This window comes from Myotis daubentonii, chromosome 12 (assembly GCF_963259705.1).
Source record: "Myotis daubentonii chromosome 12, mMyoDau2.1, whole genome shotgun sequence".
Taxonomy (NCBI): Eukaryota; Metazoa; Chordata; class Mammalia; order Chiroptera; family Vespertilionidae; genus Myotis; species Myotis daubentonii.
In genome coordinates, this window is record NC_081851.1 from 16,189,159 (window position 1) to 16,210,600 (window position 21,442).

At 57.8% G+C, this 21,442-nt stretch overlaps 1 protein-coding gene across 1 annotated transcript in view; it reads left to right on the top strand.

The window, feature by feature from the left end:
• Positions 1 to 325: 325 nt before the first annotated feature.
• The window catches only part of LOC132213915 (protein Daple-like), a 36,197-nt gene continuing 15,080 nt past the window's right edge, over positions 326 to 21,442 (top strand). The window contains 14 exon segments of the mRNA XM_059660795.1: positions 326 to 409; positions 1,426 to 1,566; positions 2,009 to 2,127; positions 2,825 to 2,906; positions 3,220 to 3,256; positions 3,259 to 3,368; positions 5,046 to 5,099; positions 8,451 to 8,591; positions 9,236 to 9,354; positions 11,680 to 11,818; positions 16,504 to 16,641; positions 18,399 to 18,623; positions 18,669 to 18,860; positions 19,352 to 19,593. Coding sequence (XP_059516778.1) covers positions 326 to 409; positions 1,426 to 1,566; positions 2,009 to 2,127; positions 2,825 to 2,906; positions 3,220 to 3,256; positions 3,259 to 3,368; positions 5,046 to 5,099; positions 8,451 to 8,591; positions 9,236 to 9,354; positions 11,680 to 11,818; positions 16,504 to 16,641; positions 18,399 to 18,623; positions 18,669 to 18,860; positions 19,352 to 19,593 — 1,823 coding nt within the window.

Below are 21,442 nucleotides of genomic sequence, written 5' to 3' on the forward strand. Positions count from 1 at the left end.
TGTGTCATAATTTTTGTGTATTCCAAAGCACTTAGCATTGGCCGGGAGCTGCCACAGCCTCTGACCCAGCTGTGTTCCCTGCTAGAGCCCTTTGGAATATGGGTCCTAGAGCTGTTAGGAATACACGCTCAAGAGCCATTTAGAACTTGGGGAAAAGAGCCTTTTTCGAATGTGGAGCAAATAGCAGTTTAGAATGTGGTGCAAACAGCAGTTTAGAATGTGGGGTGATGAGCCATTTGGAATGTGGGGCGAGTAGCCGTTGGCACTGCTTGGCGCAGAGCTGGTGGGCTCAGAGACGGTGGGCCCAGAGCCTGTGTGCATAGCGATGGACGGTGGACACAGCCTCAGGATGGACGTTACTGTACGAGAGCTCATGGAGCTCTTTCTGCAGAGCACGCTGGTGGCGGGGGTGAGTGCACCTGCCTCCCTTCCCATTGCGGGTGCCCTGGCTCCTCTCCCGCCCCCCTGGGGTCTCCACAGACCCCACCCTCCTGGACACTAGCAGTCCTGGGACTCAGGGGTCTTCACAGGTTTCCAAACTGGGGGCGGGGGTCCTGGCCTGGGAACCTGAGGGGTTTCCTACTCTGGAGCCCATGCACCAGGTGCAGGACCCCCTGGCGCTTCCAGCCCTGGACTGAGATGAGTTCACTGCTCCTGCCAGCGGGCTAGGCTGCGGGTCCAGGCTCTAGATGGTTTCGCTCAGTGGTTTAGAGTGTTGGACTGCCGACCAAAGGGTCACAGGTTTGATTCCCTGTCAAGGGCATGTCCCTGGGTTGAAGGAGGTGATGTCGGCAGGTGGAGGAGAGGCTGCCCAGTGAGGATGAGGCCATGGGCCTGCGCTCACACCCGGCAGAAAGGGGAACCAGGTGGTCCTGTGTGGCCAGTGGGGATGAGATACAGGCTCTCCTGAGAAGTATTTCAGGTTATGAATGGTTTCCTTAAAATATAAGATTGTCATGGACCCAACCTTCTGACATAATCGCTCTGATATTTTGCCATCTTCGCGTTAGATTTTATTTGCAGAATAAGATGCCATCCCTCCTGACCCTCCCCTCCCAGGCTTACCCTCTTTGTGTGACACATGGGTGGTGTGCGACTGAAATCCCTGGGACAGTTGAGGGAGCTCCCACACTGGGAGGAGTGCTGTCCGGTGGGAAGTCAGTGTCCTCCTCGAGCTAGTGTGACAGCAGCAGTGGTGTGTGAGGAAAGAGCTGGGCTGCAGAGTGTGGCTGCACTTGCTGAGGAGCCTGCCCGCCCCCACAGGAACTTGGTGGCTGAGGGTTAATAATGTCAGTGAGGTGGGTCAGCTGTGGGAGAGTGGGCCTAGGTCCCAGGGGGCGTGGCCTTGGGAGGTGGGTGCTCTCGGGGACCCCAGCGCTGCTCCCTGCCCGACCTCTGCAGCACCTTACCCTTGTGTGCCCTCAGGTGACCCGCCACCAGGAGACCCTGTTTAACTTGCAGAGGTTGGAGGCCCCAGACATGGCCCTGGAGGAGCTGGAGTTTCTCTCCAGCAACATGACCTGTCGCCTCAGGAGGCTCTTAATTGAGCAAGACAGTTACAGGGAGGTGTGTTTGCGTTTGCGGGTGGCTCAACAGCCTGGGGGACAGTGGGGAGGGGCCTGGGTCTGGGGCCCTAGTTATGGTCGCGCTCCTCATCCTGACTTCCCCTCAAGCTTGCGCACTGTCTGTCCTCCTGGCCCATTTCCAAGGGGGCAGGGTGTGGGCACTTTCCCTGCAGGGCACAGTCCCCTGAGACAACTGTGTGAGCTCAGAGGTTGAGTTTGGGGAGCCTGCTCCATTCCCTTGGCCCTTCTTTCTCACTAAATATATCCTCACTTCTTAAAAACTCCCCACTTTCTCCTGCCTCCCTCCTGGCTTTGCAGTCTCGGCTGCCATCTTCTCTTTTACTTTCTTCCGTCTTTTGGTCATTCTTCACCACGTTCTAGTGCGGGCACTGTGCCGGGCACAGGAGCACGCCGGTGAGACCCCTCTGTCTGCCCTGCTGTAGCTGGTCGTGACCCTGACCCAGGAGTGGAACACCAGCAGCCGCCCCAGCGAGGACACGCAGCCCCTGGCCGTGGAGCTGGCGGACACCAAGGCCACGCTGCGCGGCGTCAGGCAGGAGCTGTGAGTCCCCCAGTGACCCGGTCTTTCTGCTCTTGTGCCCTGTGTCACCCGCGTTGCTCACACATGTGGTTCACTGCCATGTGGTGCAGCAAAAGGGGCAGCTCTCACAGTGCCCTGGGGTGACGGGGCTCTGCTGTGAGCTGGGTCCCTGTTGGGCCCTGGGCTAGCCCGCTCCCTCCCCTCCCCGGGCCTGCACAGCAGGGTTCTGCGGGGCCTGTAGGGTTCCGGCCAGTCCAGACCTGTCAGACTCAGAGCAGCAGCCTGCCGCTCAGCCTCGGGCCCAGTGTGGGTGCTCTTGGCTGGAGGGAGGATGTGTCTCTCCCATCCCGTCCGGTGGGCCTGCTCCCCCTTTCCTGCAGCTGGTGATGGCACCATGCCCACTTCCTGGGAAGCTGCCCCCTTCACCTCCCTGCCAGGGGGCCTCCCTGCCTGCCTGACTGTGGAGGGAGCAGTGGCTCTGGGGGCTCCTTCCCTGTCTGCACCTCAGAGGAAAGCTCAGGTCTGTGGTGTAGTCTGAGCGCTGCAGTGACAACTTAAAGCTCACCTTGGACTCCAGAGCGTTATTGCAGCCCCACGTGCAGAAGCCCTCCTCACTCCTAGAAGCCAGGACCCCCTCTTTCACCGCTGTGGTCTCCCAGGTGGTGGGCTTTCCGGGTGCTTCTGAGGAGCCCTCACCACGTGTTCTCATCGCCCGCAGGGAGGAGAAGACGAAGCAGCTGGCGGACGCCAGGCATCAGTTGTACCAGCTGGTGCTGGAGCTGCAGGAGGCCCGGCGCAATGTGAGCAGGAGGCCTATCCTGTGGGCCGGGGGTGAGGGGCTGGGACGCCCCAGTCACCGGGGCCCCAGGTCCAGGAACGTGACCTGGGACACCTCTCCCTCCTGCTCAAAGCAGCGCTGCCTGAGAGCCAGCTGTCCTGGGAGCTTCTGGGGGGTGACATGGTGCAGTGACAGCATGTGGGGCCCCCACACAGGGGCCTGCACATGGACCAGCTTGGCCGACCCTGGCTTCTCCTGGGGCTGCAGGGACTTGGGCCTTTCCCCAGCCCCGAGGGTGCTCTGAGCCAGGTCCCCTGCCTTTGCCCACCTCCCAGAACATGGAGTTGGCAGCCAGCGCCCAGGCTGCTCCTGCCCCCTCCCTGAGCTGGACTCCCTGAGGGAGAAGGTGAGGCGCGTGGAGAGGCTGGAGATGGAGGCGATGGGCCTCAGGCAGAAGGAGAAAGACATAGACTTCTATGCAGCCGCATGGAAGTGACCCCAGCAGGGTCAGGCAGCCCGCAGGCACTTGTTTCCTGGTAGAGGGGAGAGGGGCCATGATGCCTCCCCAGTTGGCCCTCTCCCTGCACCCCAGACTGTCTGCCAGTCCCCTGGGCTCCCTCTGGTAGTGGAAGGAATAGGATTGGGATTGTGGCTGAAAGGCCCTGATTCTTCTAGGACTTTCCCTTCTCCTCCTTCATGCTATAGTGATGACTTTCTATTCACTGATCTTTTTCTTTAAGACTCCTTGTAATCTCTATGGCTAAATCTTACCAGGACTGTTTCCTCATCTATAAAACAGAGATAACTGTACTAGTCTGTGAGGTTTATACAATGAAAGAGGCAAAATACCTGGTATTTGGGCAAGTCCCATATGAAGCTCTCCGTGGTGTAGCCTACTCAGATCCCGAGGTTATGGGCCTGTTCAGGGGAGGGTGTCAGGGCTGAGGGGGGATGGAGACCAAGACCCAGGCAGGGTTACTGATGCTCTGACCATGCACCCAGCTGCCTCATGTGAGCAGTGGGTTCAGGACCCTCTCTTCCAGTCTTGTTTGCTCCTCCCACCTACTCAGGGAATGGTTGTTCCCACAGGAATGTTGGTGGCTCACTGCTCTGCCCCCTGGGGAGAAGGCACCCTGGGTGCTGTGCCCAAGCAGCCCGGCCCAGGACGGGTGGGGGTGGGAGGCCAGCTCTCGGCTTTGTCCTGGAAATGGTCCCCTGGCCCTACTGGTGATGAAGGGCATCAATCTGCAGCACAGACAGGTGTGGGGCACGGGCACCCTCACTCACAGGTAGGAGGGTTGCGGAAGGTCATGTGCAAGCTTCCCCAGGCTGCCGCCTCCGCAGCCTCCTGCACACGGGGAACCTAAGGCAGGCCCACATCTCAGCCAACACTCTGCCCCGTGGATGGGGGTAGGTTTCAGGACTCAGCCTCTGTCTCCGTGTCTTTTCCGGGCCTGTCCAAGCAGCCTCGCTCAGTCATGCAGACGCAGTGACTGAAGGCCTGTGTGGCGCCAAGCCCTGCGCCAGGAGCAGGGGATCTAACACAAAGCGAGACTCACTCCTGGCACTGGGGAGCTTCTGGGCTTTTGCAGGGTTTCCTGTGGGAACCCCTGTTCCGTGTTCTCAAGGTGCGTGCCTCTGGATAACAGCAGCAACATTTTTAATATCCTATTTAATAAGAGCCTAATATGCAAATTGTCCCCTTGGATGGGAGTTCCACAGGGAGGCCAGGAGTCCGACTGCTTGCTATGACATGCGCTGACCACCGGGGGACGGCGTGGAACATTGCTGGCATTGGCAATGCGCTGCGACCTCTTGCTGGCTAACCTGGAGCGGGGGTGACAGGGATGGAGGTGCTGTAAGAATGCAAGCTCGTTCTCACTCCCCCTGCAACCCTCCCCCGGGACGCCAGGGCTCGCCCGCCAGGGAAGCCCCTGAGCTCAGGTGCTGGGTGCCCAGGAGGAGCCCACCCTGCACCCGCACAACCTCTTTAAGGTGAGCCAGGCCACAGCAGCTGGGACCACAGGGGCCTGTGGGGCTCCTGGTGGGTTCGAGCAGGAGCTGGTCTGCAAGGCCGGCCAGGAGAGAGCGTGCTGCCCGCCGTGCTTCTGGGGGACACCACTGGGTGGACCAGAGGCCTACACTGCTCTCCGGCCCACAGTGTCTGGCCTTGCTCACCACATCTCCGTATGGAGACTTGGGCACCATGACTCAGGTATGGGGGGGAGGGGGGTGCATAGAGGCCAGGGGCCCAGAGGTCAGCTGTGACCTGCCCTTCCACACCAGGCGCTCACACTTCGATCTCCGGCCAGGCCTAGGGACCAACCCAGCAGGAATTTCATGCACCAGGCCTCTAGTCAATTAATCATTTTGCTGTGAAACTAGTAATGCCTTACACTTTCCATTAGTAAATGAATTACAAGAGAAATAGAGAGGTCCATGGAGACCAGGCCACATAGAGGATGAGTCACACTGTTCTCCAAGGCCCGTGTGCCAGGGCCCAGGGAGCAGCGAAGACAGAGCTTGCGCCCACATGCTTACATCACAGTGGTGCCAACAGCCCTGCAGACTGTGCAGAGCCTCCAGTCAGCCCTGCTGGACCAGGTTTCCTGTGTGCAGCTCGAGCCCCTGAGGGCAGGGGCAGGGCCTGTCTGACTGCATGCCTGGGCCTGGCACACACAAGTCACTTGGTAGTGACCTCACAGGCCAAGTAAAAACACATCTCAGCATGAAAAGACTTGCAACCTGGGGAGAAGGACGGAGGAATCAGAGGTGTTGTCTCCTTCGGACGGTGACAGTGTCGGGTGTGATGGGCAGCAGAGCAGAGAGCCAAACACGACTGTCACGTGGACACCCACCACTCGGGGCCCTCCTATGGGTGTAGGGGGAGCCACAGACGGCCCGGGTGGCCGTCCAGTGTCGCCACTGAGAAACATAAAAGGGGAGGGTGTCAGTGCCACAACCTGAGGAGACAGGCCTGGGCGCCCCTAGGCACAGCTGGGAAGTGGGGGTGCACCAGGGGATCCTTGACTTCCGTCTGCAAACACTCATCCCACCTCTGCTGCCAGGGCCCGGGGTGGAGGACAGAGGCAGAGAGAGAGTGCCTGGAAGGTCCCGCTGGTCCCATGCTTTGTCCTTGGCTGAAATTCCCACTTCCAGAGCGCAGACGTGCGGGTGCCTTGAGGGTCCTGAGCAGCTGAGGGCCAGCTGGGCCTGTCTCTGCCCCTCAGAGAGGGATAGGCACTGAGCTTCCTGGGCAGGTCTTGCTCCCAGAGGCGGCGGAGGCTCCGCAGGGGAGTCCCAGCTCTCACTCCACTTGCTGGGTGTGGAGCAAGCCTTGTCCCCATCCATCACAGAAGAGGTGGTCGAGGCACCTCTGAGCCCCTCGTGCCCTGGCACCGGGTGGCGTCGATAGGAACACGTTTCTAGTGAGCTTATAACGTGACGTTCTGTCCACAGATGGGGCCCCTGGATCCGATCGTGCAGGGAGGGGCAGGGCGGGTGGTGGCAAGGCAGGTAGGAGCTGGGTTTAAGATCGGGCCCCGGGGCAGGTGGTCTCACACTCTCTGCCTCCTCCAGGCCCAGCCTTTGCCACTTTAGGACTTGGGCACAGCTTCTCGGGGTCTGGTCTCTCACTTCTGCGGTGGTGGGGTGTGCAAAGCAGGTTTAGATGTTTCTGCTGCCTGAACCATGGGGAAGGCTGACACCCCCAGAAAACTGAGGCCCATTGGAAGAATAGCTGTAAATCATTTCGTTCCATGCTGTACTCTGCTTCTGGACACTTGTCCATCCTGCCTTTCCCCAGGTCCTTCAGGGCCCAACTCACATGGCACCTCTGACTCCCCCTCATGGTATGATTCAGCTGACAAGTGTCTTTGAACACTTCTGGGGGCCCCATGCGAAGAGGAGTGGCATAGTCCTGCCCTGCAGGAATAGCCTTGTGGGGGGCGGGCTCACAGGCCAGTTCAGTGTTGCCTCATAGTGGGCATTCTGGGTGCCCAGCATCTGACTCAGTGGGTGGGATAGAGTGGAGTTGAAGTCCTCAGAGTGGGCAATTCCGGCTGGGTTTTGAAGGCTGAGTAGGAGTTGGTTGTAAGGATGACTGAGAGGCTGTGCTATGGGATCCTTCAGGGCCTGAGAATATGGAGAGACTGGTAAGTACTGGTGGGTAGACACAAGATGAGAATTCTGGGGGCAGTGGCCAAGAGGGGAGAGATGGGCCTCCTTCCTGTAGAAGCCCCTCCATGAGCTCTGGCTCACAGCTCTGATAGTGGTTGGGGCTCCTTACCCACGCGGGCTCCTTAAGGATAAGGTGCAAGGCTGCTGAGGGCAGTGAAGAAACAGGACTGGACCTCTCCTGCCTGAATATAAGCCCAGCTTAACCCCTGGCTGGCTTTGTGACTTGGGGTTCATTCCTTAATTGACCCAAGTCAGCCTCTTCGTGTGTAGGAAGGGACTGTCCCTGCCTCCCTCTGGGGGCTGTTGTGAAGAGTGAATGTGGCAGAGACAGAGAGCACCTAGTGCAGGGCCAGGAACAGGCAGGAAGGGGGCTGCGAGGTTAAGCCAGAGTCACTGACCAAACCCTTCCAGCTGCCAGGCTTTGACCAGAACCGTGTCCACTGGTGGTAGGTGCACGGTTTCCCCTCTACAGAGAATCCGGGGTTCTGGCCCGTGCGGGGAAATGAACACGTGATGGATAAGCAGGAGCTACTGGCCCGCTCCCAGGTGTTAGAACCCGTGAGTGGGGCAAGCCTTGGAAAACAGCCCGCCAAGAGAAATGGGCATGTCCCCGTGGATGCGTGCTTGCAGACTCTGAGTGCATTCAGGGGAGACTCAGTCGCCCTGAGACTGAGTGGCGCTGGGAGGGCTTGTGGGGGTGGGGCGGGACCAGAGATGAGGGGGATGAGCTGAACAGCTCCCCGGTGTGTGCTGGGCACTGGGACAGGAGTGAGAGCAGTGGACGCCTCCCATGAGGTTGCCTGTAGGGGCCCCACCATTGTGTTCCACCCCCAGCATGTGCCTGGCACACAGAGGCCATAGTACTGGTTTGCTTGTTGTGTCTTACAAACCCTCATTGCCGGGAAACTGCCCAGAGCTGTTGTTTCTCTAAGAGTAGGCGTGTGACATGTTCAGATAGGACCTGCTATTGAACAAAAGCTCCTCTGAATTTTGTTCCATGACCCAGATCAGTGGAGTGACTGAGAGAGGCCTAGACTCGGCCCTCAAAGCCAGGACAGACTCTCAGCCCCACCCCTTCCTTGTTTAAGAAAGTGGCTCAGCCACATCCCACACCTGTCAGCAGGTGCACGCATCCAACCATAGAGGCTGTACATGTCAGACACTCTCACAGTGTTCCCTTCCCGAATTTAAATAGTGTCTTGCTGCGGGGATTTTTCCATCTGGCCTGGCCTAATGGAGAAGGGCAGGGGCTCAAAAGTGGAGACAGAGCTTCCCGTGGCAGCAGGGTCATCCCTAGGTTGTTGGTTTGGGCCCAGTGACTGGAAGAGCTGTTGTCATGATCAGGGGCCTTAACCTGATGGCTCTCATGTGTGTTCTTGCTGACCAGGTGCCGACTGGAGACGATTATTTTTCCATGGACACTGAGAGCCATCTCCAGGACCATTGGATTTGGTATTGGATTGATAAGCTATTCGAGCGGGAGGAGGAGAATGTGCAGCTGAAATCGAGGCTGCACCACCTCCAATTGGTAGGACAAGCTGTGGTCACCACGTGTAGCAGAGATGGGGGCAGTTTTAGGTTCATGTTGTGCCCTTCTCTGATGTTCAGCTACTGGGTCGGTGCTGCTGCCAACACAGTGACGCTCTGAGGGCGGAGAGTCGCTTGCTAAGCTCAGTGGCTTGAGTGGGCAACACTGAAGCCTCCAACACAGAGAGGGCCTGATGCTGTGTTGCTTTCCTGTGAGGATGGAGGGGTTGGGCCTCTGTTGCAAAAAAGGGTCTCCCTGGCATTTATGATGTGGGTTGAGCTGTGATGTGCGAGTCCCTACGGCCTTTCCAAGGCATTAGGCCTGCTAAGGGGCCACAGAGCTGCCGTCACCATAGCACTTGCTCTAAAGCCCTGCGCTGTACGTCACTTTGTTTAGACACCCCTCAGAGATTTTGGGTGTCTTCATCCCCTAGGTCACTGGGTCAGCATACCTTCTAGTGGCTGTAAGTCTCACCGCTGGGCCATGTACTGGAGTCATTTCTGTGCCGCTGTGTTTTTGGAATTGAGCAGGGGCATGGAGGCCCTTCATCCTGAGGGAATGAGGACAGATGCACAGGGGCCCGGGCTTTTCCAGAGCGTGCCCCAGTCCACATCCTCACCCCCCACCCCCACTTCCTGCACTAGGCCCGGGACACAGACCAGAAATGCCTTGAGGAGCTGCAGGAAGAGATCATGGCCCTCAAGACTGCACAAGGGCAGAGTGTGGAGGAGTCCGCCCACCTGCACTGGGAGCTGGAGCAGCTGTCAGAGGGTAAGCAGCAGCCCCTGGTGGCTGAGAGCCAGCCTGGCTGTGGATCCTCTCTTACCCAGGGAGCTGAGCCCTTGGCTCTGAAACTCATGTGTCAGCCCTTCCTCTACCCAAGTAAATAGGGTTTTATTGAAGGGCCATTTGGAACTGTGTCATTGCAATTCTCCCCAAGAACATGAAGGGCCTGGCCACCTTGAGTCAGGCCGCGAAATGCGAAGGAAGTGCTGCCAGTTTTCTCAGCTCCCATTCAGCCAGTGCCAGGAGCTTCCAGGTGACAGCACGCTGATGCCCAGAGGGGTCTTCGATCTGTCCGGGGGAGGAGTGGAAGCTCGGGATGCAGGAGGCGTCCCCAGTGGTCACTCGCCTCCATGATAGTTGTACCCGGGGCATGGTTTCCTCCGTTGATTTCATCATCGGACAGATGGGTATGGTCTGCTCTCCGTCTTCCTGGGCTGGGGCTGCTCAGTGGCTGCTCTTCAGGGGACCCAGGCCTCTTCCACTCCCTCTGGTGTTGGCCCCCTCCCCGGCCCCCAGAGGAGGTGAGGGGGTGGCCAGGAAACGTGGGTGTGGTGGCCGGCAGTGCAGCAGGAGCCTCAGCACCCGGCAAACAACAAGCCAGTTCCTGTGTCCAATAATAGCACACGTGCACCTGAGAGTGCCGGTTAGGGTTTGCTTAGAGCTCTGCAGAGCCAGGAGGGCCTTAGGCTGGTTTGGGGAGGGGCTGCTTTTTCAATTCTGAGCAACATTCCTCAGCGTCATGGAAAGGCTGTTGAAAGCAGCTGGGTATTCCTTCTCTTCAAGGCGTCCCATCCACTCCAAACCTAAAATCAGTTCACTGAACTGCGAGTCTGTGTGAGAAGTTAGTTTTTTCCGTGGTTTGGTGTCTCCCCAGTCCTGGGAACACAGGCTCTGGGAGTTCAGGTTCCTGGGGAGCACACTGCCCCCTGGTGGGACACAGAAGTGGTGCCAGCTGGCAGGGCCTGGCTCAGACCAGATGTGCTTGTTAGAGACCAAGGTGGCTGATGGGGTTGGAAAGCCTCCCTGATCCAGATGCTCAGTGCAGCTTGTGAGGCCTTTCACTGACTGACTTCTTCTTCGTGTTCCCAACTCCTACTGCTCAGCTGGCAGCTCACGAACAAAGCGTGAACGTACTTTGTGTGGTTGGGGTGGTGGCTTCTTGAGTCAGAAAGGCCTGGTTTAAAGTCCTGGCTCCTATACGTGTTAGCCAGGTGACCTCTTCTGCACCTCAGTTTTCTTATCTGAAAAATGGGGGTAATGAAGCTGCCTCACAGGATTGCTATGGGTATCTTGTGAGAGGAGGCAGTGAAGCATTAGGCTGTGCCTGGCCCACGGGGCGTCAACAAAGGATCGCTGTTCTCCTCGCCCTTGTCTTATCCAAAGATACCCATTACTCTGCTTCTTGGGGTGCTCGTGAGCAGCCCTACTAGCAGTACAGTGTGATAAGGCTCCCAGAGCTGAGTGTGTGGCCTGGAGGGACAGGCGAGGGAACAACCCTGACCCCTCAGACAGTCATGCTTTCCTCCTGAACAAGCCCCGGGACTTTCCCAAAGTCACACACCTGCTGGCGGCAGGGAGGGGCCGCGAACTCCCATTCTTCTCAGGTCTGTGCTCCCTTTCTGTTCCGCATTGAAGCTGTTTAAAAGCAAAGGAGGACATTGCCTTTTTCTACCTTATGTTTTCATCTCACTTAGAATTTTAAAAGCAATTTGGATACATTGTCTCATTCTCTTTCAATGCAACTGTGAAAGTACAAAATGAAATCTCTGACTGAAGGACCTTACCCAGAGATGGCGAGTACTGGGCATATGCGCCCCATAGCCTCTTCCACCCACAGACATGCGGTCAATGATCGTGTCCCCGCTACACCCTCGGCCGAGCCACCTGGATTCCCACCACTCTGAGTCTGGCACAGAGAGCTCACTCTCTTTGCCATCTCCGTTAGTCTCTGAAATCCTTGGCTTGACGATCAGGTTAAAACGTGGCAGAAAGTGGTGCCAGCAATTCCACTGTCTTGAACGTTTGCATTGGCTTCTCTCTACCATCACCTGCTTTCTTCTTAAGCTCTGCTTGCTCCCCTAACAAACCCAGCTGAGCCAGCAGAGGGGCCATAACCGCCCGAGGAACCCTCAGGTGCAGACAGCAACAGCGCCCTGGGAAAAAGGAAGGGCACCCAGCTGACCATCCCAGACCCTCAAGCCTAGGGCTCAGGGTGATGGCCATCTCAGGGCCGGGGGCAGAGAGCAGAAGCTGAGGCCCCTGGAATATGGGCTCTGACTCCACTTTGCTCTTCAGCCTCCAGCTGCTTCCTGAAGCTGGACAAGGAGAAGCAGAGCCTCCAGGACACCATCCAGGGGCTGCGCGACGCCTCCCTGGCCATGCAGGAGACCAGCCTCCAGCGCCGGGAGCTGGAGGAGGAGAACCAGCAGTTCAGAAAGCAGGTACCCATGGGTGGTGTCCAGAACATACAGGCATGAATGTGGCCAGGGGGAGCACCCAGGTGTCGGTGAGCATGCACAGTTGGGGGACAGGCAAAGTCCAGTGCAGCCACTGTTATGGTAGGGGGACAGGAGGCCTCCTGGAGAGGTGTCACGAGGCAGCATGAAGAGTCCCTGCAGCAGTGAGACCGCACACGATGGACCTCTGTGTGCCTCGTTGCCCTCATCTGTGAAATGGGGTTAGCGATGCACCCACCAGTAGGTGTGGTGAGGATGGTGTGAGTTAGTGCAGGCAGAGGGTCCAGCCCGTGGTGAGTGCCTCATGGAAGGAGAGCAGCGCCCTGTTAGAAACCATCAGGCGGGCCCGGTAGAGAAGCCGCGATGGAAGACTCGCTCCCGTGTGGAGACCATGGATGGGCCGTTTCAGGGCTTGGCTGCTGGTGACAGGAGCGCAGTGCCCACTCTCTCCTTTCGGTCGAGGGGATGAGGAAGAGGAGATGGCTGGACTGCATTGCCTTTCTGGACAAACCAGGTCTTCCCAGTAGCACAGTAGAACAGACATCTGGGAGGACAGACAGGCTTACCAGCCAGGTTCATCCTACAGTTACCAGGACCCCATTCACATGGCAAGAAGGGCCCTGAGAGGCTAGTGACGGCCTCCCTGTGCTGGTCATTCTGGGTCAGAGGGCCTCAGTCCATGTAGCCAACACGGGTGACACAGCTGCGTCACGGGCTCTGAGCACACCTTGACGGGTGCCCGGATTCCGGGTGAGGAAGGCGCAAGGTCACTCTTGCTTGCTGACCACCTGGCAGGACTGGTGCTTTCAGGTGTCTGGGTGTCTGTCCCGACCGGCCCAGGGGTCCTGCCAGCGTCATTTGCTGAGGCTGCCCTGGCAATGGAAGGGACGTGGGCTGCAGACCGGAGACCTGGGTGCCGCTGGTCACAGCTCTGCTGGAACTTCATCTCTGGGTGAGGCTGGGACCGCCCCTCCTCCTGTGCAGTGGTTTCTCCAGGCCTCTCATGGGGCGTCCGAGGTTCCGTGACTCACGCTTCTCGTCCTTTGAGGCTCTGTGCGCCTCGCAGCAGAGCAGCGGCCAAGCAGCGTGTCCTCTCCCTGGGGGCCCGGAGGAAGGCCCTCCTCGTACCGCGTCACTCTGTGCAGCGCAGCTCAGGGAAAGCCACCAGACAGCCTGGGTTTTAGATTCATGTGGGCGGGCACAGTGAATGTCTCTGTAAATGGCAGCTCAACCTCTGCCGACATAGAAAGGCTTGACCTTTAGAAAGATGAGAACCTCCAACAGGGCGGGTCCTCAGGGGTGAGCTGCAGAGGCCTGCACTGTAGCCTCTGGCCCAGCTCCCGGCAGGGCTGAGAAATGATCTCTGATGCTTCTCCTGCCCTCGGCGTCCACTCCGGTCCCTCCTCAGCACACACAGGACAGGTGGTGGCTGCCGCCTCCCCACATGACTCCTTAGCCCTGTCTCTCGGGTCCCATCCCCACTTCCTCTCCTGATCAGTTCCCTGTAGGACCCCAGGGCAGTCCTGCCACAGCCCTCAGAGACCTGTCTTGGCTCTGAGCCCCTGGTGGGAGGGAGGGGCCACAGTTCCCAGACTAGCACTGTCCCTTGTTTGCTGCCAGGAGCCCTGCGAAGGCGGCCCTTCTGCTCTCCTCCTTGTCCTGCTCAGCCCGCTGGGGCCTGGCTGCATCATGGGTCCTCCCTAATGTTGGATCGATGGTGCATCTGGGCCATCAGCTAAAAACCACAGGGGACGTGGCCTGACATTGACCTCCCTGGAGCCAGGACAGGCCCATCTTGGACACGTCCAGACAACGTGGCCCTCTGGGAGGTGTCTGAGAAGAAGGGACCAGGGTCAGCCAGGACAGGCGGCTTGGAGTCCCAGGCCCCCGGTGCCAGCTCGGCTCTCCCACCACCCAGTGTCGCCCAGGATGTAGGCTCCCTTCGGTCTGTGTAAACCTTAGTTCCCGAAGTTCACATCCTTCCCTGTAACTCATGACCTTTCTGTGGACCTTAGAGAGGATGCGCCCCCCACCCTCACTTGGCACTGACATCCTCAGACTGCATTCCTCTTAGGAAGAGGGCAGCCCTTTGGGGCCTATCGTGGGAACACAAGCGCAGCACAGGGGCTGATGGCAGGCCCCTGGCACCCGCGTGCTCTGGGGACCTGGAGCCTCCACACAGGAGCCCGCGGCCCAAGCCTGGTGCTTTGAGGAAGACAGGAAACCATCTCAGCCCAGTGAGCTCTCAGAGTGGTTCTCAACCTTCCTAATGCCGCGACCCTTTAATACAGCTCCTCATGTTGTGGTGACCCCCAACCATAAAATCATGTTCATTGCTACTTCATAACTGTAGTTCTTCTACTGTTATGAATTGTAATGTAAATATCTGATATGCAGGATGTATTTTCATTGTGCGCGACCCACAGGTTGAGAACCGCTGCCCTAGGGGAAGGGAGGGCCTTCAGGGAGGTTGAGAACCGCTGCCCTAGGGGAAGGGAGGGCCTTCAGGGAAGGACAGGAGTGAGAGTTCCAGTTCCACGGCAAACAGAAGCAGAGAAAGATGGGGGTGTCCAGCGGGTGGGGAGTGCTGAGGGGGCATGGGGCAATCACAGCTTCAGACAAGAAGCAGCCATGCCAGATATGCAAAGGTTGGACGTAACATTCCTTTCACTGGGACAGATGGGGGGCAGCAGGGAGAAGGATTAACAGTAAGACAGGGAGGGGGGTGAACAAGGCAGGAGGTTGGGGGGCACACACCCCAGGCCCCGTCTGAGAGAGCAGGCCTGGGGTCGGCCCACTGCGGTGCATTCGGCTCTGCCGCATCCTCACTCTGGGGCTCTGGGCAGATCACTGGACTCCCTGGGCTGGTGTCCTTCTCTGAATGAGGGGGATTGACAGCTGTGCAGGGCCTTCCCCCTCAGGGCCAGCTCCAGAGCAGGCGCTGCCATCAGGGCAGATGCCTGCTTCCTGCTGAGCCCAGACCTGGTGCTAGGAAGTGAGGCAGCGATCAGGAAGGAGAAGAAAGGTGTTCTCACTTGTGAGAAAGACTCAGACACATAGCTCCTTGCAGCGCCTTTTGCTGTTGACCCTGGCTGGGTGGGGCTGCCCCGTCCTCGGGTCCCCATGTTGGGGCAGGGGGCTGGGTGTGCCCACAGGGTGCTGTGAGGGCACGGATATGAGCCCCACTGTGCCTGGCCCTCCCCCTCATGGGGAAGAAGCTCCCTGCCTGATACTTCCTAGGAGTCTGGAGACAGTGCCCAGACCTGTGAGATAAAGGCAGGGCGGCCTCGGCCCAGGAAAAGTAGGCAGAGCTGGCATTAGAGCAGTGATCCTTCCGGGAGTTTGTCAACCTGCCTGTACCAGGCCACCCCCAGCCCGGTGAATGGAGCCGGCTCTCGGTCCTGCTGCTCACTGGGTTGCAAGGTGTCTGAAGGTCCTGCCCCCAGAGGTTCTAGTCAGTGGCCTGAGGTCTCAGGTGTCTAAAAGCTCTGAGAGCCACCTGATCTGGATCATGGGGCTACTCTGTTTTAGCTTTAGAGCCATCATCCCAAACCAGCATCTGGGTCAAAAGTCAAATGCAGGCTCTTGGGCCCCAGCCCAGAATGACCATGTCAGAAGCTCTGAGGGTGGGAGGGGCCTGGCGCTCTCAGGAGGGGTCAGCTCTTGTTGTACCTGCCCCCTGCAAGGTGTGAGCTGAGCATGTCACCCTGACAGAAGCTGGCGCCAATGCCTGCTGCTTGCTGGCACTGTCAGTTAAGGACACCTGCTCACAGTCACATCGTTAGCAGGGAATGACCCTCTTCCCGTCCCCTGTGGTCATGAGTTTGTTGTCAGTGGGAAGGGACAGCAGCACGGGCCTCGCCTGGGAGTCGCACCTCAGGGCCCACCCTGAGTCTGAATCTGCATCCATCACGGTGTTCAGGTGTCAGGCACAGAGTGTGAGACGTGCGGGTCCAGGCAGTTCATGTTCAGGGAGTGGGCACTGGTGGTTCCCACAGAAGAGCTCCGTGTCAGGCCGCTGATTGGGCAGTCGTCCAGACAGGACGGAGCTGGTCTGGCCTGGGCAGCAGTGGGGTGTGGAGAGGGAGCCACATGGGGAATGAGGACAGGCCTTGGTGGTCCATTTACTTGGAGGGGAGAGGAGGGAGAGAGAGAGCAGAGGACCCCTCAGAGCATCTGGATGAATAGGAATGTCACCAACTGGGTGAAGTCCCTGTAGGACATCCAGTGGTGGCTGCTGGCCCCAGGAATGTGGCCTGACCCTCAGGACAGTATTGGACACGGCCTAAGACGGAAGCATTGAGAGTGAGCAGTGGAAAGCTGGGAGGGAAGCTGACCGATGGGTGTCCATGGCCTTTTTCTCTACCATGAGCTGGAAGTGTACACCATGGGCTGAGAGGTGATGGTCCAGGGTATGGGGAGCTCACTGCACAACTAGGCCTGACCTGGGCAGCGGCTCAGGGATGCCACCCAGGAGCCAGGCTTCTCCCTTCCTGCTCTGCAGCCTTGGCAGTGGCTGATGTACCTCCCCAGGAAGTGGGCAAGAAGGTTTCCCTTAAGAAAAGGCCTGATAAAGTGTTCCGTGGGGCTGACAGGTTTCGGGTTTGCTTTAAAACACAGTTCACTCCCTGAAATGGACTTTTGCATGGGCTGGGTCTTTGGCTCCGCAGATTGAAGACTGGCAAGTCCAGATGGAAAGAGAAAAGCAGACCAGCCGGGATCTGGCGACTCTCTGTGAGGAGCTGGTGGAGGAGAGAGAACAGCTGCTCCGTGACATTGAGACCCTGAAGGCTGAGGAAGCCCAGGAGGTAGGCCCTCCAGCGCCATGCCTCCCCTGGCGCCCCTGCCTGCAAGAGGGAGAGTCCAGGACCATAGGCTGTCCTGGGAATCCAGCAGTGATTCCCGGGTTACCAGTCTCTTCCCTCAGCTGCAGCTCACACCAGCAATTCCAGCCACAGCAGGGGCGCGGGGACAGATATTGCTTCCCAGGGACACTGGCAATCTTTTTGTTTTTTCAATCTATTTTTTATTTATTTCAGAGGGGAAGGGAGAAGGAGAGAGGGATAAAAACATCAATGATGAGAGAGAATCATTGATCGGCTGCCTCCTGCATGCCACCTACTGGGATTGAACCAGCAACCTGAACATGTGCCCTGACCGGTAATCAAACCGTGACCTCCTGGTTCATAGGTTGATGCTCAAGCATTGACCCACACTGGCTGGAGATCACTGGCCATCTTGTTTATGATTTTCATGACTTGGGGGAGGAGAGGGGAGGTGCTCCTGGCTGTGCTCCAGGCTGTGGTGGGAGAGGCCAGAATGCTGCTAAATGTCCTGCAGCTCATGGGACAGCCCGTAGGACAAAGATCCCCCTTCAAATGTCCAGCTTCACACTCAGAGCCCTGGATAACCTCCAGGGTTGACCTGCCTCATCCCACAGGAAGTCCTAGGGTAGGCAGCCCAGTGCTGGGGCAGCGGCTCAGGGACGCCACCCAGAAACCAGGCTTTTCTCTTCCTGCTCTGCCAGTCTTGGCAGTGGCTGTTGTATGCTCATGTTTCCTCTGGTCCCGCTGCTTCACAGTGAAGAGTAGTAAATCCAACTTCACCCTCAGCGATGTGGAGTTGGTGTGGCTGGAGACTGAGGGGCAGGAGGGTCCCCCAGGGGAGAAGGGTGTGCCCACTAATCCCGGCTCAGGGAAACCAGGTGTCAGCATTGGGGTCCCAGCTCCTGGGGAATTCCTACCCCCTCTTCCTTTCCTCTCCAAAGAAGTGGGCAGGAAGAATGTGGAGTGTGAAGAGACAGAGGGAAGGCCTCCCGGGATCCTCTGTGGACATCTCATTGGCCACACCTGACACATGACTAACCCTAACTGCAAGGGAGGCTGGGTATCAGGTACTTGAGTTCTTCAGCCTCTCTAGTATTGCAGAAAAGGGGCTTGGGGAGGTGCTGTGTAGACTTAAGAGGCATGCATCTACCCTCCCCCAATATGGCTTCCAGTCTAGGAGGTGGAACGACAGGTGACTTGAGACGTGTGCTATTGAGGGAATATACGTGGGTCCAGGGAGAGTCTTATTAGGTGGAGGACATTTAGAATCACGGTGCAGGGCTTCCCTGAGTAGCTGTCAATCACACTGAGCCCTGGAGGATGAGAAGGAGCCAGTGATGCTGGAGGCCGCGGGTGGAGGCAGGTGAGCATTCACAGCAGAGGGAAGATCATGTGCAATGTCTGCAGGGGAGAGTGGCGTGAGGGGCAGCCACAGAGGTGGGCGGTCAGCTCTCGAGCCACTGTGAACCAGGGTAAAAAGCACCAAGGAAATCACTTTCATTGTTTTAAGAGAAGATGTGGTTTTTGTTTCTAAGTCATTTGGCTTCTGTGAAAGTGTTTAGACTGGAACTGTCTGGGTGGGGATCTCCGTGCCTTCACCTTCTGTCCATATCAGGCCTTTGGGAAACGTTAAGACGTCCTTTGGGTCCATGATTAAATGGGCATTCCAGGCCTACACTTTAGGTCTCAAATTTGGACCGAAATCACGCCAGTGTCATTTCCATTGTGTTTTCCTGCAGTTCAAGGATCTTAAACAACTGGTGCGTTCACTGCGGGATAGTTCACAGACCAGCAGCAAGGCCCGCATGAAGGGCCAGAAGACTGAGAAAAAAGTGCTCCTCCAGACGGTGACGGACACCAAAAGGAAAGTGACCATGATGGAGTGGGAGCGGCGGCAGCTGTGCCGGGACCTGGAGCAGGTGAAGGCGCAGGCGGCGCAGGCACAGGAGCTGGAGCACAGGAAGGTGCGGGTGAAGGAGCACGTGGTGCGGACACAGAAGCTGGAGCAGGAGCTGCATCGCCTGCAGGAGGAGATCGAGAAGCTAGCCATGGAGGTCAGCGCCCTGACGACGGCCCCTCAGAAGGTCCACGCCCTCGAGTGGGAGAGCCCGGAACTGTTGCTGGAGAACCAGAGGCTGCAGACGTCTCTGGACACCCTGCAGCCCGAGGGCCTGGAGCAGGACAAGCAGCTGGACACCAGGGTAATTCTGGCCTCAGAATGAGTTAGGACGGATTCCTCCCGGTCAACTTTCTGGTGGTTTGAATGCGGTTGGATGGGTGTTGTGTAAATATCGGAGAAATGGGTTGGTAGTGCTGTTCAGGTTCTCTATATCCTTACTGATTTTCCATGCACTTTTCAAAGTGGCCAGAGAGGGTACCCAAGGAGCTTATCCAGAGAAAGGGCACAAATTGCCAAGAAAGGTCACATGTGCAGAGAGGGGCCCAGGACTAAGCTTAGGCCCATGGGGCAGTCTGTTTCTGCCGTGGGCCTTCCCAGAGCAGCTCCTTGAGTGCAGGGAGAACTGTCCTCAGCACGGCTGGGTGCTGCCTCTCCTGAGGGTGCTGCTATTTTGGTGTCAACACTTGACCTGCTCTTGGCCCCTCACTCCGTGTGGGGACGTGGGGATCCGGAGTCTGTGGTCCCCCTGGGCCTGCACCTGGTGAGGCATCATCCCCTTCTCCCTCCCAGCAGGTGGAAAATTCCACTCTGAGCTCCCAGAGCGCCTCGCTCACTGCGCTCACAGAGCAGAACACGCAGCTCCAGCACCAGCAGCTGGCGGCAGCCCACAAGGCCCTGCAGCAGGAACACGCGTGCCTGGGCGCGCTCCACGAGCGCCTGACTAGGGAGCACGAGGCCCTTCTGGACAAGTACCACCGCCAGAAGACACTGCTGAGTCGGACCCTGAAGCTGGAGAGCAAGGCTCTCAGTGACAGGTGGGTGCCTGTGGCTGGGGGTGACGGACAGGCTCCCCGGGCTCCTGTCCCCCCTTCACTCTGGCCGCTCATGTTTCCTCTGGTCCCGCTGCTTCACAGTGAAGAGTAGTAAATCCACCTTCACCCTCAGCGATGTGGAGTTGGTGTGGCTGGAGACTGAGGGGCAGGAGGGTCCCCCAGGGGAGAAGGGTGTGCCCACTAATCCTGGCTCAGGGAAACCAGGTGTCAGCATTGGGGTCCCAGCTCCTGGGGGATTCCTACCCCCTCTTCCTTTCCTCTCCAAACCAAGGACCAGGAGGAGAAGTCACCACAGCTGCCAATTTTCAGGGGCGTGCCTTATCTAGCTCCCCAGGCCTTTTCCCTGTCCAAGTCTCAAAGTCTGCACTTCTGATTTTCTTTTTTTACTTTTAATTTTGGAAAGTTTTGAATATATGGACGTGTACAGACTAGTATAGTGAAAACCCCGTGTTCCCCTCACCTGCAGCAGCATTATCAGTACTCTGCCATTCTCATGTCACCTTTACCTCTGACTCTCCATATACCTTTTTAAGGTAAAATTGATGTACCTTAAATGCATAAATCTTAACTTTGCACTTTTTCAAAATCAGGGCTTTGTGTGCATGTTGTCAGCCAACTTCGTCTGAGCTCCTGCCAGGCAGATCCCTGATTGCAATGGCCCCAGCAGGTGCACCGGGACCCAGAGCCTGGGGGAAGTGAGATGTACAGAGGACTCCAATGTGGTGGGGAGAGAGAGTGGGAGAGATGCGCTAAAGAGAGGCTCTCCCACACTTGGAGCAGCCCAGGAGGGAGCTGTCCACTTCCTGTGCTTGTGAGTTGTCCCTGCTGAGTTCTTCCCAGGCCTCTGCCTCAGCAAGATGCTAGGCAAAGGCTGGGGCTCCCTGGGAGCAGCTGAGGTGCAGGGATTTGGCATCACAGGGACCAGGAGGGCACTGAGCCTGCAGAGCCTGCGGAGGGCGCCTGCTGCTGCATGAACTTGGGGGAGATGACATACATTTACACACTCACCCAGTGCTTCCTGTGGACTCTCCCCAGAGCCTTCCACCCCTTTCTCCACCCAGATGCCCATCCTTCGGGGGTGCCGAGATGTCTGCTCCTATCAGACTCTCGTTTCTTCCAGCCAGAATGAGCATCTTCTGCCTCTTGGCATCTCCATCTCTGCCTCCTCCGCACCCATCCTGTGTTCACGAGATGCTTAGTAAGCACCCACTGGGCGCCTGGTGCTGTCTAACATGGTTTGAATGCACCCAGCTGACTACTGATGGGAGCCTCCTGTGGTGCCCACCCCTCACCAGGTGCTGCGGGCCCTCCCCTCAATGATAACCATGTGTATATATTCTTATGGCTGTTAACATGGGAAGGTTTGTACAGGTGGCATTTGACTGGTCTGAGGGAGGAGTTCATTGCTCTGCCTATGACTCCTTGCTTGGTGGACCTACTGTGTGATTCAGTGGTTTTTGCTGGTTGGACAGATAGCTGGAGGCCCTTGGTGTGTCTGCAGCAGGGCTGCAGGTTAGAGGTGGAGGTGCCTGGAACACAGGCCGGGGGCTCTGTATTCATTTCACCTGACACTTGACTGAGACACTCGCTCCTTCCTTCCCCTGGTGCACATGCACTGGGTGTCAAGCCTCGTACCCGGGATTCAGTGGGGAGAAGCACTCGCAGTTTCTGCCCTGCAGGAGGGTGGTTACTGATGGTTGCGATATGCTTGATCCTGTGCTTTTCCAAGACACAACAGGGAAGCAGGAGGTGGGGACCCTAATGGTCCATAGCCCTGTTTGTCAAACCTGGATGAGAAAGATCGCTGCCCTGAAAGCCCAGCAGAGCCATC